The sequence below is a fragment of the Hibiscus syriacus genome, unplaced genomic scaffold (assembly GCF_006381635.1).
Source record: "Hibiscus syriacus cultivar Baekdansim isolate YM2019G1 unplaced genomic scaffold, ASM638163v2 tig00002840_pilon, whole genome shotgun sequence".
Lineage (NCBI taxonomy): Eukaryota > Viridiplantae > Streptophyta > Magnoliopsida > Malvales > Malvaceae > Hibiscus > Hibiscus syriacus.
In genome coordinates, this window is record NW_024061947.1 from 944,622 (window position 1) to 963,626 (window position 19,005).

The following is a 19,005-nucleotide window of genomic DNA, read 5'->3' on the forward strand; positions in this document are numbered from 1 at the left end:
GCTAAAAGTGAAGGATAAAGTACACGAGTGAAGTATATAAGTATTAAGGTTTCTAGTGAGGCATCAAGTGTGTGCATTTATACTTACACTTTTTATATATGATATGAGAAAGACTTGTAAAAAGTCAACCTCGAATAAATTGAAAAGAAAAAGATTTTAAATTGTAATTACTATATTTCATATTATTTTATTTAAATGATATCGAATGATTTAGGGTACAAGTTGTCCAATGCACTGATATATGATACTTTGATATGTGAATAGTACATGAAATTGTTAAAAGCCCATTGTATGTGCACTGAGAGTTATTGGTGCAATTGACATGCTATGAGGTAGAGTGTTTATTGATTGATTCTGTATAGGTATATTTGTGTACATCATAGTAACATAAATACATTTTATGGCACGTATATGATATGTTGCATGCACATATATGATGTCAGTGCAATGTATTCCTGATCATAGATACATTGTTGTTGTGTTTTATAGTACTTGTACACCCATATGGAACTTATTGTGCAATTGATTCACATGGCACTAAATGTACAATTTATTCGCATATGGTTATACTACATATAGTACACTTGTAACATCCCAAAATCGGGTTAGTGGCTAAAATGAAAGTTTTTGAAATTTGGTGATCAATTAGGAAATATTGAAAAGTTTATGGACTTAATTGTAATTTATTTGTGTAGGATTGATTAGTCGAGAAGGAAAGATGAGATAGTACATTAGTCTTTTTCCAAAAAAGATTTTTATCTTTCCTTTTGGTGGGGTATAAAACACGTGGAGAAGGAATAAGAAAATAGAAAGAAAAGTCCGAAGACTTATGAGTTCAGCTAGCTTCTTATTTTTCTCTCCCCGTGTCTTCCATAGCTAAGGTGAGAATGCTTTCAGTTAGTTAAGTTTTGAGTTGGTTTTATTCTTGGGAGGTTAAGAAAGCTTAAGGGAATATTAGAGTGGCTTAACACTAAAAGAATTTCAAGTTATGGGTGATTGAAGAAAAATGGTTTTTAAGTGAATTGATGAGAAAATGTTAATAAATGAATTTATAAGTCATATTTGACTTGTCAAGGGTCTAATTAAGAAGATAGAAGTTAGAAGTAATAGAAGTGAATTAAGAATATATTGAAAATTTAGTAAGATTCTTGGTTTCAAGAATTATAATGAGATAGTGAAGATGATGATGTGTTATATGGATATAAGATGGTATGAGTAAGTATAGTTGAAGTTAATGGTATGAAAGGAGTTCAAAATGATAGGTTTAAGTAAGTTTTGGTAAATTCTCGGGTTAAAGAAGGGTGTTTTGGGCATGGGGTATCGGTATTGTTCATCCAGTACCGATACTTCAAAGCAAAAAGGAGTAGAAATTGAGCTTAGAGTATCGATACTGAAGGAACAATATCGATAACATATGATAAAATGGGATGAAATCTTTAGGAAGTATCGATACCTAAAGAGTGGTATTGGTACTGGTTGAAGAGGGTATCGATACTAAGTGTCTAGTATCGATACCATTATCAAGTTACAAATAAAGAATGTCAAAATGGTATTGGTACCGAGGAGGGGTATCGATACCATAGAAGAGTATTATAGGTACTGTATTGGGAGTACCGATATTATTGAGTATAAAATGCTAAGTTAAGTGGTTCTTTCAGTATACATTATAATGATTGGTTATAAGTTATTCGAAATATGATATTCATATAAGTCGTATATTCGTGTAGATATCGATCGAGGGCAAGTCCAAGATGATTCGAAGCTATAAGATTGTGCAAAAGTCATAAGTGGTTGAATTGGCTAGTGAGGCCAGGTGAGTGCATAAAATTATGTATATGATATGCCATGGAAATAAGACTTGCGATGAGTCTAATTTCCATATTATGGTACATGAATAGGAATATATGTGTTACACGTTATTGTGTGAATTACATGTTATACCATGTGTGTTAAATTAGGTATGTGAATGCAGAATGATGTGTTAATCTGTGTTAAATAATATAATGGAATTATGTAATGATATGAATCTAGATTATAAGCTACATGATTATAAGAACAAAATATGAGTTATATAATATGATTATGTAATATTATGAGAATATGATAAAAGTGAGTTCATGAGAAATGATATGAGCTAGGTAAGCATGTGTAAATGTTACATAAACAATAGGAACATGAGTTGGGCAAGTACATGATTGTGTGATTATATGTGAACTAGTATAATAGAATTATATGATTAAATGAGAAGTGAGATAAACTAAGTAAGATTAACCTATAGGACGATATGAGAATAGTATATCGACTAGGAGACTTGAACATAAGTAATGATACAAACATATAAGATAAGCTATATGGGGAAGATTCATGTGCTTAAATAAAATTATGACATATGAGTAATATGATAAAAATCTATGAAGCCATATGAGAAGGTTATAGGAGCCATATAAAATTGAACTAAGTAAATAGATTAAATTAGTATATATAAATGAAATAATAGCAGTGATATATGTTTATAAGTTATGACATAGGTTACGTGATCTATGTGAATATAAGAGAATGAAGCATAAGCTATGTGTTATGATATAAGTTATTATATACATAAATGATATATGCTATTAAACATGACATATGTGATTATATGAGAAATGATAGGAGATATATAAGTAAGTATATATATATATATATATATATATATATATATATATATATATATATATATTATTTAAGTGACCATATGAGATTATATGCCTATGTAAAAACATGAGAAGGTGAAATAAGTTCAATGATATTGATCTATGTGATTATGTGAAGAAGAATATGAACTATGTGAATACAAGTATATGTGATATGATATATATGACTATAAGCTAGGAGAATGTTATATGATTTATACAAGGATAAGTTATGAGACTACATGTGAAATGAAATGAGTTATATGAGTACATGTATATGAGAAGACATAAGAATAAGATATAAGCAATGTGACAAGAAATGTGAAATGACATGAAAAGTTGATATAAGTTATGTGAAAGTATCTACGTGACTATATAAATATGTTATACAAGTTATGTGACAAGTATAAATGATAATGCCCATGTTATGTGATATGAGAGCTAGGGGTATAGTTGGCATGCCAAGAGTCGAGGGTTCTATGTGGTCCTTCGGGTTCGGGACAATTTTATATGGCCCTAGTTAGGCTTGTAAATGAACTGAACGTTCAGTGAACCGTTCATGAACCGTGCAGCGGGAAGTTCGATTATGTTCGTTTATTTATTAAATGAACGGACATGAACAAGATTTTGCGTTGGTTTAATTAAATGAACGAACACAAACAAAGGGCTCATTCGTTCATTTACGTTCGTGAACGTGCGATTATATGTTCGTTTATGTTCGTTCATTTATGTTTATTTATGTTCGTTCATTTATGTTTGAACAGAGGGCAAGTTGAATATGATACGAAGATTATTGAAGTTGTTTGGATTTCAAGAAGATTGTTTTGTTGAACAAATTAACTTTAAGACTTTATTATGTTCATATAGCTTATTTATGATTTATGTATGTTTTTGTCGTATTTGAACAAATTAACTCTAAAGTTGTAGGTTATATTAAAGAATTTTAAGTTTTCTTCTTGTTTACTTTTTTTACATTCATTTGTTGTGTACGAATATGTTTATTTTTTGTGTTTGTGTTGTTCGTTTATTGTGTTCGTTTATATTCGTTTATGTTCGTTCGTTTGTGTTCGTTTACGTTCGTTTATCATTTAAATGAACGAACATGAACAAGCTATATTCTTTAATGAACGAACATGAACAAAAAAAAATTTGTTCGTTTATGTTCGTGTTCGTTTATGTTCTTGTTCGTTTATTTATTAAATGAACGAACATGAACATACATCTGTTCATGTGCGTTCGGTTCGTTTACAGGCCTACCCCTAGTGGGACCTTATACGAGTTGTAGTGACAACATATGTGCACAACCTCTATGTACTCACATATCTTTGGTTCTCAAAAGTGTACATGGGCTATTAAAAGACATAGTATAAATAAAGTGTATGTGATGTTGTGTGTGTTTCTTGGTGCAATGTATTATATGCTTTGTATAAATGACAAGTATAAGATTATATGATAAATGAGATTAATGATAATGATAAGATTATTGAGGATGAAAATGATAATATATGTATATATATGCATTTTGTTATATGTAATATTATATGAGTGGCATGATATGATGATATGAAATGTTTTGTATTGTTAAATAATTAAATTTCCATTATACGTTTTATTATACCTTACTAAGTCATCGACTTAGCGTGTGAGTGTTTCACACGTAGGTTTCGAGAAGCAAGAAGAGGAGCAAAGCAATAATAGGCAAGGCATGTCAGCTTCTCCTTTCTAAAGATCATATCAGAAAAGTATATGAATAATATGTATTTTATCTTAAGGAAAGTAGTTGGCATGTAAATAAAAGATTTGAATTGTATCCGCTCTGATAAGTTTTGTAAACTCTTTGATCTAGATTGTATAAATTATGCATTTTGATTTAATAAAAGTTAGTAATTTCATTCTTTTGTAAAAGTAAATGTTTTGAAAAGTCAATGTGACATCACAGACTCGTATCCGGGTCGAGTACGGGTTGGGGGTGTTATATCACTCGTATATATGACTCGCGTACCATGCATCCTCATTCATTATACATTGGGGTATGGTTTGAAATGAAATGGGAAAGTATATGTTTGATTGATGTAATTTAAAGTAAAGTTTTATTGAGAACTTTGGTTTGACATTGAACGCCTTTATGTGAAAAGTTGATTTACATGTTACTTTATATGAAAAATGACTTTAATAAGTCAATTTTATGTGTTCATATAATTTTATATGATAATTATCGTATTTTGATTATTTATGATATTTTTATTTTGAAATGTCTTGCTTTAATTAATATATGCCTCACTAAGTTAATACTTAGCATGTGATTATTTGACGTGAACGTAAAGAAAAGAGTTTGGAGTAAGGAGCTAGATCAACATCACTTTTTGGAGAATCACATCAGCTCTCTAGTATCAATATGATATCTCTTTTGATATTACTAGTTGACATGTATATTATTTTTGTTGAATTGCTCTATGGTGAATTGACATGATTTGTATATATACTGACTTATAATGGGTATTATTAGATAAATAGTATTATGCATGCTTAATATTTTATTAAATTAGATTTTAATTGCTATTTGGATGAATTTCAATTATGATAATTTTTAGGTAGTTTCACTCTTTTCGTGAAATAGTATTGAACTGTTACGTTGATGCCTAAAATATGATTTGATTTGGATGTTTAAATATTATATTTTGGTTTTAGACGATTAAATATTTTTAACGATTGCAATTGAATTTGATGATTTTGAAAAATAAAATAATTTTTACTGGTTTTCGAATGAAAATTATTTTAAATAATTGATGTGACATCTCTAACTCGTATTTGAGTACGAATATGAGAAAGGGGTGTTACAATATGTCTGTGTTTCCAACTTGCAGTGATTATTTAATATTAGTAGCTAAAAAGGATAGATTCAATAGTAGATTTTACAACTCTGAAACTAGAAACGCTAATAGACAATCTGATCGACTGTTGGCTTCTAGATGTCGTTTTTTTTCTTATATCAAAAAGGGAAGAAACGTCGTTCTGGATGTTTTTCATATAAAACTACGTAGGAGAAGATAAAAACTCTATATAATATGGCTGCTGGGGTTTGAGCCCACGTCTCCACGGCCACAACATGAAGTTCTTATCACTAAACTACAAGTTGTTAACTAGAGAAACAATTAAGTACTTGGGGTAACTACAATTATGGTCACTGTTATATTTTTGATTTTTTTTACCACTTAACTTTAAACAAATTATTTGACATGTTATATAATCTTTTTTATTAATATGAGATAAGTACAAAATAATATCTATTTATAAATAATTATTCACTATTTGACATCTAACTCTTACACCATTAGCATTCCCGGTGCTCGAATCCGGGCCTCAAATAATAATAATAATTCATTTACTACTGAGGTCACTTGGTTCGTACATTATGTAACGTAATCTATTTACTATAAAATGATATCGATAAGTCGTTGATGTGTTATGCTACCCAAATGGAGTAAATATCAAATTTGGTCCTAAACACTAGTTAAAAAATCATTTTGGTATTTTTTATAATGCAGTCCACAACTATGAGTAAAGTACGAGTCACCCCCTCCTACTTGATCTGCTTCCTAGCTCGGGGAAGACTCAAACTTCATTTCCCCAATGGAACAATCATGACTATCAGTTAAACTTCTTTTTTATATGAATTTGAGCTGGTTAAGTAGAAAAATCATTATTTTCAATTTTTTTAATTTTATAAAGATTTTTTAACGTAAAATTGTATTATTTTCTAATGTTTTTTTCGTTTTGTAAAGAAATATTCTTGAAACGAAATGTTTGTCTTTTATATGTTGACAAATAAAAATACTTATAAACATATTTAAATGGGTTACCGTAGAAATAAAGCTCTGTTGGACCATTGGACTGGAAAAATGGGCTTCAACTTTCAACGGGATCCCATAATCACAAAACGGAAACACCCCCCTTGTAAATTGCCTAAAGCTCTTCTTTTTCATGTTTTCCTAATTTCTGCAGCTTTCTTTGGTCAAAATTCGTGTTGCCGAGCAGCTCCGCCATTGGGTTCGCAACGATGTCGGACGAGTTCGAGTTCGCCGATAAGGTTCCTCCCTCCTTTGATCTCTTCGTATTTGTTTTTTTTCATTTTATGATTTTTCATTCTTTTGAAGCTCATTTTGACTGCCTATTCAATGAGATCATTGATGAATTAATTCCTATTTCTCCTTCTAATATATCGACCTGGTATTGTTTCCTTATCTTATCGCCTGTTATCGTGCCGATCTAATGTTTTATTTCAATTTCGATTTTTTTCTTTTTGTTTTTGGAAAATTTTGTACTTAATTTGAATTTTCCCTCCTCATGTTGATTATTGGTTTATCAAATGATAAGATATTATTGCATGCTAATTATCACTTAAATTCCCTTTTTTTAATTATTCATTTTGATAAATTCTTTGCTATAATCTTTTGCTGCTAGATCAGATACTCTCTTTGAACAGATAATATTTTTTTATTGAAATGAATGAAGGAAAAAGTGAAAAAAATAAATAATGTTTTTCTTGTTGATAATCAACTCCAAATTAATGGTGATAATAGTAATCAGTTTTGTTCATATATTGTTGATGTAAATATTAGTGTAGACCTTTATGTTTCCATTGATTAATTTGCTGAAGATAAGCTGAGAAGTCATTGTAATGGTCATATGGTTAATAATTCTTGTAATACGAACTCCATCTGTTGTCGCGATTGAAATAATCAATTTTGACTAAGTTCATTGTTAATCGATGCCCCATGTCGACCCCACATGAATGCCTAAACAAAAAAGAAAAAGAAATGAAAATGAAGCTGAATCTTCAAAGACAACCTGAAAATGAACAGTTATGAAGACGAGATAGGCCAGAAAGTAGAGAAGAAATATAGAGAAAATCAGAATTTTTTTATTAATTCATTAATATTTTCTTGGTAGATAATATTTTGGTACCAGCTCACTAATATATTGCACAATTGATGATTTCCAGCTCACTTGCTCATTGGCTTCCCTTTTTGTCAGCTCCCATATACAAGCTTTGCTTAAGTTGATCGGCTTCCATATTCTTATTATCAGCTTATGTTGCAGCTTTTTTTCAACCAATTCCACCTTATTTCTCAACTTTATCTTCATTGTTGTTCTATCTTGAAAGTTCTGATTGTTGGCTTCCCTTGTTATCATCTTCTCTAGCTTGGTTCGTAGAGCATCAATATCTTCAAAATAGAATGTCGATAACATTTTATTTCTCAAGTGATTTTTATATTGGCATTTTGTAGCATAACAAATGTGCCATGTCTGCGTGCATGGGAGAAGTATTCCTTTTCGGCCTTCGTGATCGATAAACATCTAGGACAAGTTCATGGGGTCTTGATATAAACATCGTGTGATCATTTACTACTTATCCGAGAGAACCATAGATTTTTCTTCCGAGGCATTGCGCGTATGCATGTATTTTCTGTCTATGTTACTCGGATTTTTTCATTTTTTATAGTACCAATGTGTGGCATATTTGGATAGGGTATGAGGGCCCTCCAAATATACAATGAACTTCTTTTAGCAAGTTGTTGTGTTTGTGCATTAGATGTATGTAACAATTTAGTTTTTGGTGATGCAATAGGGAAACAAGATCTACGAAACCGAAGCCAAAGGGTTCAACCCTGGATTGATCGTGCTGCTCGTTGTTGGGGGACTGGTGGTGATGTTCCTTGTGGGCAACTTTGTGCTTTACTACTACGCACAGAAGACACTTCCCCCTAGGAAGAAGAAGCCCGTATCAAAGAAAAAGATGAAGCGAGAGAGACTGAAGCAAGGGGTGTCGGCGCCAGGCGAGTAGGAATTCGAGGTCCGGTTTCCTCTTTTTCTCCGTTTTAAAAACTGCTTGTTCGCAATGTTCTCAATTTTTCATCTTGTTTGGTGTTCAGAACTCAATATGTTGATTAGAAGTAAACCCTATATATGGGGTAAAGACTAGGGAGTAAAATACTGTTGTTTGTTAAGCGGACGTGCCTCATTTCCTTTCTTTTTCTTTTTCTTTTTCACGCTTATATAAGCGTTCTTTCTTTTCCTAATTGAGGGTGCAGTAGTAAAATTATGAAATTTATTAGCCTTTGAATTCATTTGTTTATTAACAGCCTAAACCCTACTAATTGATAATTGAAAATAAATAAATAATAATTTTACTAAGATGAATGAATTATATAACAAATATAGATTATATAATTAATATTCTCTTTATCCTAATAATTATTTTAATGAAACATTGACAATGTCCTCACCAGATGAATCAATATTGTGAATATTTTTTTTAATCTAGGGTAAGTACAAAATAGTATCTGTTCAGAGATAACTCTCAACCATTTAACATTGAACATTACACATATGGTTTTCTTGGTGTTTGAATTCGAGACCTCAAGGAATAAGAACAATTCTTTTACCACTGAAATTGTTTGATTCGTGCAATCATCGACAACTTGAATGAACAATTACGTGATTAACGAAATGAAAATGGCGACAATGATGACAAAACTCATTTGTTTATTAACAGAGATGGATGTTTTTGTCGATAGTAGTTTTCGTCCGAGTGACGTTTTTTATATTTATATTATATATAAAGCCCGAAGGCCCGGTTACAAAGCAAGGCTCATGGGCCCAAGTTACATATTCAATTATAGACCCAGTTACAACCCAACTCGGGCTAGGTCCAGACTTAGTTTACAATTGATTCAAGCCCAGCAACTAGTTCAGACCTAGCAACCAGTTCAGACCCAGATCCAGCAGGCCTGCGAGAAGCCCAAATCAGTAGCTAGGGTTTCCACCAGCTGTTCCAGTCGTCGCTCTTCCACAACCGTCCGATCCAGATGTAGATCAATGGCCACAAATGATTCCAGAAACCTGGGGTATCATAACCCTAGGGCCTATTCCGGCCACCGCCCCAGCTACTCCAACTGAAGAGTGCCACGCCTCCACCGCCTCTCCAGATCTCTCCCGAAGATTCCAGAGGCCACACAAGAGTCGCACAGCGCATCACTCTAGGGTAAGTCACCACTGTAGGTCCGGTGACACAACGGATTTCATCATCATTACAGATGATCTCCAAGGGGTTATATAAACCCCGACCCTGCAAGGAAATCGACAACAAGCAACAGAAAAATAGAAAAACAAAGAGAGAGCAGCAAACATCCAAACAAACTGAAAGTAAGAGACATAGAGCACACAACATAAATAACAATCGAAAGAAAGAAGAGTTGAAAAGAGCGCTTACCATCGTCCGAAGAGCTTCAACGTCATCGGGAAGTCTAAAAGTCGAAGATATTAACGTAGATTTACAGAGTTTGGCATATTTTTAGGCAAAACGAAGCTTAGATTTGGGTTAAGGGTAAAATATGCTTCGATTTTGGCATAAGTTGAAATTTTTCGGCCACCGTGGGTGGTGGCTGATGGCGACGATTTGCGCCGGCAGTCGACGGCCGGCCAGTGACCAACCTCCCTCAGGCGAGGGTTTTTAGAGAGAATCGAGAGGATTCTCTCGTTTAGAGAAAATGAAAGATTTTGGCCCTTTAGGGACGGTTTTGGGCTACATAAACCCTTCCCGAACAGTGTCATTTTGGGGAGGGATTATGTGTGTAATTCTGCAAACGGGTAAATTACACCCGTGGTCCTTCAAGCTTTGCATTTTTCACTTTTGGTCACCAAAATCAGGTTTTGCATATTTTAATTTTGATTTTGTATTTTAATTATTATTTTTTTAGTCCGTACTATATTTATATATAATAATTTAGGGTAAATTACATAATTAGTAAATAATCCTAGTAGTATTTCGAATTAGGTTAATTAATATTACAATTTTATATTTTAGTCATTAATTATTATTGTAAGGTTAATTATAACATTAGTATAATTTCATATATTAAGGATAACTTTATAATATAGTATTAAATATTATAATAGGACTATTAATATTTATATTAAATATTATTTAGTAATTATTTATTTTTATTTGTAAAGTAATTTAAATACAAATTTATAATTTATTGCAAAGGCACTAATTAATAAATATTGGTACCAATTTTGGGCGTTATGGGGGTGTTAATCCTTCCACATAAGTAACCGACTCCCAAACTCATTTTTCTGGTAAGCAGACACGAGTTGTATTATTTTAATATTTTTTTAGTAATATTATAATAATAATATGACATTTTAGTGACCAATCACACCAAATTAAAAGATTGGTGGCGACTCTACAACTTGGTGTTTCATCTGATTCAAGGAAGATAAACACTTACTTTTCAAGACTAGTTACACTCTTTGAGGTGTACTATTTGCACTCTTCGTCACTGGGCAGAGAAACATCTCGATAGCTTGGCGACTCCGTTGGGGATTTAAAAAAAAAGAGTCCGGCCACCAATTTATTAATTATTTGTCTTTGCAATAAAATAATAAATTTGTTTTAATTTTGTTATGATTATTTTAATTATCTTACTAGCTTTTTGTTTTTTTATGTGTGTACATATTTAATTTTGGGTCATTAGAATAGAATAATAGGTTGTATATATTATTTTATCCTTTTTATGCTTTTCCTCACCCACTATGCACTGCATTCATGACATGAGCTAAAATCCCGCTCTTATCCTATTTAGTTCGAATGAGAAACTACTCCCTCGTGTGGTTTTCACCTCCGTATGGGATAAGGGACCATTCTTTGAACTCACACCTTTTGTTCCTCGTGAGGTTTTCACCTCCGTATGGACATAAGGAAGTGTGTTCCTTCGAATTGAACTTGATCCGAAAGTCTGTAATGGACTTTGATTGAGGGCTTGGCAGTCTAAGGGGACACCAACAAAGGATAATTCGTTGACCCTTTTTACCCTAGAGCCAAAGCGCAACATATAATAAAACCTAGAACTGGAGTCTAGGTGGAACTTAACCCAAATAAGTCTTGAAAGGTTAGCATACAAGGGAAAACATATTGAATCTTTTATTTTATTTAGTATTATTTTATTTTTTGAATAAATGCATGCGAACTAGGAATCATGCGGTTATGTTTATTTTTCTAAACAAAGCATGGAATTAGAAAACATGTGGTTATGATGTATAATTGGTATTAACCAGTTTTCTTATCTATTATGAAGATGCATATATTAATTGTTTTGTTTGCATTTGCATAATCATGGCATGATCAAGGGTGTGGATTCAAGAGTGATTATCAGAATCAAAGGTTTTCATTATGGACAAAGGGTTTCATGATCAAGTAAACTGTGAAGCAGCCAAATAAGGGTATCTTGAGGAAGCTTTTAAAATAATGGAGGGGTATGCACATAAAAATCCTATTAGATTGGTACAGAAAGCATTTTATGATAAGAGCATCAATAAAAGCAATCATAAGGGAAAGAGTTTTTATGAAGCTCAAGCCCGTTTCTGGAAAGAATAAAACAATAAATTGAGCACAGAGGTCGAAGCCATGATTAATGATTTTCGAAAAGTCAATCAAACCTTCAAAGATGTTGGACTAGGAAATATCCCGAAAGAATGGCTAGCAGGAATCATTAAACTGAAGAGTGATGCTGATCACTGGAAAAAGATACATGAGGATCAAGCAAAGAAGTTTTCCCATGACTTGCAAATCGCTAAAGAAATGTGCAATGCAAGCTGAAAACCAGATATTGAAGAAGGATATAGCTAACATGGAAACTTCATATCTAATCCATCAATGTGAGATTAATGCTGAACTGAAAGCTATCATAACTCAGAACCACTCATTGATGAAAATGGTGGATGATTATGGAGATCTGGTACAAGAACTTCTTGAACATAAAGGTTCTCTGATAAAGGAAAATGAACAATATTGTCTACAATTTCAGAAGATTGCAGGTAAGATTCAAGAAAAAGAAGATGACATAAAGAAAGTTGTTGCCCAAGCAAGCAAGGTAGCCCACAAGCTGGTAAACTTAGTTGGTTTTACAAGGGAACTGAAGAAGAATGACGATTTGATTCCAGAGCATAAATGAAAATTAACTTGGCTTTTTAAGGAAATAGAGAAATTAGGAGGGAAATAAATCCCTTATATGTAACGTTTTTTTTTATGTACTAAAAAAACTTTTTTGTGTTCAATGGAAGTTGTTTTAAGATGATCACTCTTGAATTACACCCTTTCATCATGCATTTACATTCAAATTCATTCATGTTCTGCATAGCATGATAACATGTGTCAATCATGAAAGCATGGGAGTAATCAGTAAAGGATTTTGAAATAAGGAATTCTGAAAGTACATTCAAGAATCGGGGCATGTCTCTAAAAGGTTGAAAGCAATGAATGGAATATTAGCTTGAGTTGGAAATATTGAAAGAATCCAAGAACAACTTGTAGAAAATCCAACGAGAAATGCTTAAAGAAACAAGAATGTTCCAAGGTGAGTCCAGGGAACAGATGACCAAGATGAGGAGTATGATGGTTACTATACTATATGGAGAGAAAATGTTAGGAGACCCTATTGAACATCAGGAGATGAGGGCCTTGGAAAAAGTATGGATTTTAATAATGCAAAAATAATGAATGACCAAGAACCTGTTAAGGAACTTAAAAATCCAACTCAACTTCAAAGATCAGAAAATATGACAGAGGACATAGAAATTAAAATTGGTTCAAAGAAGAGAAACATGGAACATGTCACATTGAAAAAGGCTAAAAAATGCAAGAAGAAAAAGAGGATGACACATCTCATTCCAATTCCAATATCATATTCAGAGTTGTTATTCTTTCTCTTTGAAAGTGGTCTTGTGACACCCATTCCTTATAGTACTTATTTGCATCCAAATTGGAAAAATGTCAAGAATCCATGCAATTATCATTCTGGAGATTTTGGTCACTCTACAAAAAATTGCATAATGTTGAAATTAAAAGTCCAAGACCTTATGACAGAAGGGTTGTTATGTTTCGAAAATGGGAAACCTAAGCTCCTAAGAAACTCAAAGATGGTTGAGAAAGAGAAATCTTCAAATCATCATCTCTCTCATGACGATGGTCCAAAGTCAAATGTTCAAAGCAAACATTTTGATTATCGATCACAAGATCTTCAGAAAAGCAGTAGTAAAGAAACAATGATGTCAAAGGAATTTCTACCTCGTTTTCCTTCAGTCTCATGTAGCAAGTTATATGCCGAATTAAAAATAACCCAGCTTATTGCCCCATGTCTGGCTAAACCTTTGGTACCTCCTTACCCAAGATGGTATAATGAAAAAAGTCTTTTGTGAATATCATATTGGAATCCAATGACACTCCATTAAAAATTGTGGCAACTTCAAACGACGAGTTCAAGATCTTTTGACTCATGGATTTATAGAATTGGATGCTAACAGTCAATCTATTTTGATCAAACATTTGAGAGTCAACCCCCATAATGAAGTTGATAGTGTCAAAACAAATGGAGGACATGGCGAAGCCAAGGAAGATAAAGTATGTATGGTTGATTTAATTCTCGATACTTCTTTGATGGGTGAAACAAAAAGGAGAAATGAAAAAGCAAAAGGAAAGGTAATTCGAGACTGGCCTATATGTTTAAGAAGAAATGAGGCATATATAACCTGAGAGACACCTATATTAGATTTTCTGAAATCAAGGGAAGCAGGGGGCAATTTAAAGAGTATAGTGAATACTACTCCAATCACAGCTGTAAGAAGCATCCAGAGTGATAACACAAATGTCATCACTAAAGAAATTTGTTCTGAAACTCAAATTGAACCCAACTGCCACTCAGAAAAGATGATGATATAATTTGATCAAGAGATAACTCAGGAGAAAGCATAGATGTATGTATCTAAAAGCTCATCCAAAGAAGCAACCCAAGAAATGATCAAGAAATGAGGGGGAAATATGGACAAAGATCTTGGTCTGACTATACACCTGACACTTAAGGAATAATGGGGTAGTGGAAGTTGTTATCTACCACTATTGTACCTTTCATTTTGTAGCATCTTGTTTGGACATGTTTTTATTCCTTTATCCGCCTTTTGTAATAAAAATGTGTTGCTTTTAAGGTTATGAGCATTTAATCAATTTTACAATCTTGCATTTCTTTGAATATCATTGGATTGAAAAACTCTTTACAATTAGAGTTATACATCTTTGACAAAGTATCAAGATTGAAAACCAGTAAAAAAGAAAAAGACCCTGACCTTACCTCAGATAAAATATACACGATATTACACCCTCCCATAAAATGAGAAAGCTTTCTCCAATGCAAGGAATTAGACAAAAGGCTTGGTATTTATATAAATAAGTGTACAACTTGGGCATATTTTGTAACATTGCGAAGCTAAATAGATTACTTTTCTATTGATGAGATTTGACGATGAAACTTTGACAAATCTAGTTTAAAGTTAGCTGCTGGTGAATTGAAAGTTGGTAATTGAATTTTCTGATTTCCACCAAACACATAGAATATAACAGGTTCTCATAAAAAGTAAGAGTCATATATGCAGAAAAGTTGTCCCTCTAAAGCAATTGGTTAATAGCCCTGGGTTTATGGATAAGTTTCAACTAGCCCAATGAAGTCTAATTTCGAATAAAGCTGAATTAAGCTAGCCAAAATGGTAAAAGAAGAAGTTGTTGTAAGAGAGTGAAAAAAGTACTTGTTATAGTTTACTTCACACATGTGCACACATAAATTTCATTATTAGACCGATGTTTTCACACTACTTTAGGTAGAATCAAAGATTTAAGAGAATTGAAATGGAGGTATTCTAGAAGGTCTAGTAACTGTTATGTTGGTTGTGTCATTTTGTCCGCATCCAGTTAAAGATACCAAGTCAAGAAAGTGAGGCATGTGACAATGTTCACAAAGAGTGAGAGAGGAGTGACATCTTCACTAAGATGTAGCCATAGAAAATAGGGAAGCGAACCTGAAACTAACCTCTCAATTTTGATACTTGTCAAAGAAATATAACTTTGAAATAGTAAAAGTTGTTGATTATTTTGATATTCTTTGAATTCATGCTTATGATTTGATTCTATTGTGAACCTGTAAGGTGCAATATTTTACAAAATTCTTTCCTTCTTTGACAAGAAAGGAGAAAGAACATTTTTAAACAGGATGGTCTCAAATGAAAAAGAATCTCGAATTAAGTTGATTCTACCCCTATTTGAAAAACAATTAGCAAGGTCAAAATGATGAAGCATTTCACATTCTTGAAAGCAAGTGGCCCGAGAGATCAGAAAGTCTAGAGAATGGGACTTATAACATTCCTTTATGATAACTAGTCAAGGAAAAGATGATGATCTCATTCGGAAGAGGTACATGTCTTAGATATTTTGGTCAGGAGGAATTATCACTCTTTAAGTTTGCAACAACATGAAAAGAATCTTTCAAGTTACTTGACAACACTGCTGTTTAGTAACACCAGAATGAAAACATTCAAAGTAAGCAAATTTGGGCACGAATAGAGACACAAGTACCCGCAATGGGGCATCATTAAAGTTGGACCTTGTGAAGATCTTGAAGTTCAAATCAAACAGACATTTAGAGTAAGCCTTATAACTCGGAATGTTAGGGGCATAATAAAGGCCCATATTAGACAAAAATGATCCAAGTAGGATATTTTGAATGATTACATCAATGTTGGAGCATTATGAAGGCTCGCATCAATAAGAAGCAAATGTTGGGGCATGCTGGACCCTTATCCTTCTAGGGAATAATCATTTCCCTAAAACAAAAAGGTATGAAGAATGAAAATGGTGAAACAATGACAGTACAGTTGACCATACATCACTGTTCTGTCCACCATGTGATTACATTATCCCCACAAGAGCCACAAGAAAGGATGAATGTGTTGTCAAATGTTCCTTGATATGATGCTAACAAGTTAAAGAACATGAAATGATGAATGTGTTGTCAAAAGTTTTACAAACCATTGATTATGGTACTGAACCAATGTTACAATCATGTGGTATTCTATATATTGACTTAAGATAAAGTTTTTCTTCAAAGCCAAGGTCAGAAATGAGAACTGATGAAGATTTCTTTCCACGAAAGAACGTTGGAACTTAAATAACAAGAAACTAGTAAAGCCAACTAAGGTGGAACAATAAGTTGTTGTTAAACATCTCGACATGATATTGTTTAAATAACCTTGTTTGAGATTTGATTAGATGTGGAGACATGAAAGGAATTAGGATAAATCCTTATTGTGAAGTGTTGCAAGAGTTAAATCAAAACAGATGTGGCTGATATCCTGATTAATCTATGCTGAGTTAGCATAGTTACATCTACATGATGCAAAGATTATAGATTCTCTCTTCAAAGGCAAAAAACTTTATCGGATATCTACACAAGTTCAGATAGAGACAGCTGGTGTTATCAAGAACAAAGTGGGGCAATAAGGTCATAATTCCAAATGTGGCAAGAGTTCCATAAATGAAACAGTTCTTCTGAAGGCAAGGGAAGACACAAAGATACAAGTTGACCAGGTGGTTATTCAGAAATGTAAAGGAATGATCGAGTGGAAGAAGATCAAACTTTGGGGTCAAATGAAGATTGATGCATTCATAAAAATATTATTTGCATAAAAATCATGCATTTCATTGATACATTTGGTTACATTTGTATAAATACATTTCTCATGTGAAAATGAAGGGACAAAATACCTTACGAGTATAAGGTAGAATCCAAATCACAAATACATGAGTCATGTTTGGAGAGGTAAACATTTGAAGAATAAATGAACGCAATCCATACAGAGGAAGCATTAATTTTGGGGCATGCCCAACCAACAAGTTGTTTGAAGAATGAGAAAACGAATTTCAAAGTTTCTCATTCAAGAAAATGAAATTATTGAAAAGTAAGAAGTTTCTTACCCAGTAAATTATTTTCCACGAATTTGTAAATCCTTCGGGTTATCTGTCAGTCTTTCGAGCATGATGTTTAAATCCTTCAGGTCTTTTGTAAAACCTCAGGGTATGATGTTTTCGCATGAAAATGAGATAGTGATTTTCAAGGTTTCTCATTTAATGTTCTAGAAAAATTAAATCCTTCGGGTAATTTGTAAAACCTTCGGGTAATTTGTAAATCCTTTGGGTCATCTGTCAGTCTTTCGAGCAAGATAATGAGTCCTTAGGGCCATTTGTAATATCTCTACGGAAGAGTAGTGGAATCGAATCAACTTTGAATATGATCTTTACGAAAGAATAGTGAAATTAGACTTTTATCAAGTCAATCATTCTCAGTCTTCACGGAAGAGTAGTGAAGAAAGAGAAGCAAATCATCCTCGTTTTCCACGGAAGAGTAGTGGAACAAATTTTTCAGCAAAGTATGAAACCTTCACGGAAGAGTAGTGAAGTAATCCAATTTCGAGTATGATCTTCACGGAAGAGTAGTGAAACAAATTATGTTCAAGTCATGCAAATTCAGCCTTCATAGAAGAGTAGTGAAGCAAGACATTTGCAAGTCATCTTCAGCCATCATAAAAGAGTAATGAAGTAAGAACAAGATCAAAGTTTGATCTCCACGAAAGAGTAATGAAACGAATTGCTCAAAGCATGGAGTTCACTCGACGAAAACTTATTATCTTTTTATCTTTGCTTTATTCGTGTTTACACAAAAATAAGCAAAGAGGGGCAGTTGTCGACAGTAGTTTTCTTCTGAGTGACGTTTTGTATATTTATATTTATATTATTTATTATATTATTATTATATATAAAGCCCGAAGGCTCGATTTCAAAGCAAGGCCCAAGTTACAGATTCAATTATAGACCCGGTTACAACCCAATTCGGGCTAGGTCCAGACTTAGTTTACAATTGATTCAAGCCCAACAACAAGTTCAGACCCAACAATCAGTTTAGGCCCAGATCTAGTAGGCCTGCGAGAAGCCCAAATCAGTAGCTAGGGTTTCCATAAACTTTTTCAGTCGTCGCTCTTCCACAACCATCTGAACTAGACGTTGATCAACGGCCACAGATGATTCAGATGATTCCAGAAACCCTAGGGTATCATAACCCTAGGGCCTATTCCGACCATCGCCCTAGCTGCTCCAATTGAAGAGTGACACACCTCCACCGCCTCTCCAGATCTCTCCCGAAGATTCCAAAGGCCACAAAAGAGCCGCACAACGCATCACTTTAGTGTAAGTCACCACCGTAGGTCCGGTGACTCACCGGATTTCATCATCATTATAGATAATCTCCAAGGGGCTATATAAAGCCCGACCCTACAAGGAAATCGACAGCAAGCAACAGAAAAACAAAGAGAGAGTAGCAAACATCCAAACAAGCCGAAAGCAAGAGACAGAGAGCACACAACATGTAACACCCCCAACCCGTATTCGACCCGGATC

At 33.2% G+C, this 19,005-nt stretch overlaps 1 protein-coding gene across 1 annotated transcript; it reads left to right on the forward strand.

Moving 5' to 3' along the window:
- The first annotated feature begins 6,604 nt into the window (after positions 1-6,604).
- Positions 6,605-8,752, forward strand: LOC120153066 (DNA-binding protein S1FA-like). Its single transcript, XM_039165082.1, has 2 exons — positions 6,605-6,759; positions 8,302-8,752. Exons 1-2 carry the CDS (start codon positions 6,730-6,732, stop codon positions 8,515-8,517), a joined length of 246 nt encoding a protein of 81 aa, XP_039021013.1. The 5' UTR covers positions 6,605-6,729; the 3' UTR covers positions 8,518-8,752.
- Positions 8,753-19,005: the final 10,253 nt, after the last annotated feature.

Excerpts from the sequence above, each read along its gene's own strand:
- LOC120153066 (XM_039165082.1), top strand. The coding sequence starts at position 6,730 with ATGTCGGACGAGTTCGAGTTCGCCGATAAG. Across the intron at positions 6,760-8,301 it reads AGTTCGAGTTCGCCGATAAG|GGAAACAAGATCTACGAAAC; the intron begins GTTCCTCCCTCC and ends GTGATGCAATAG.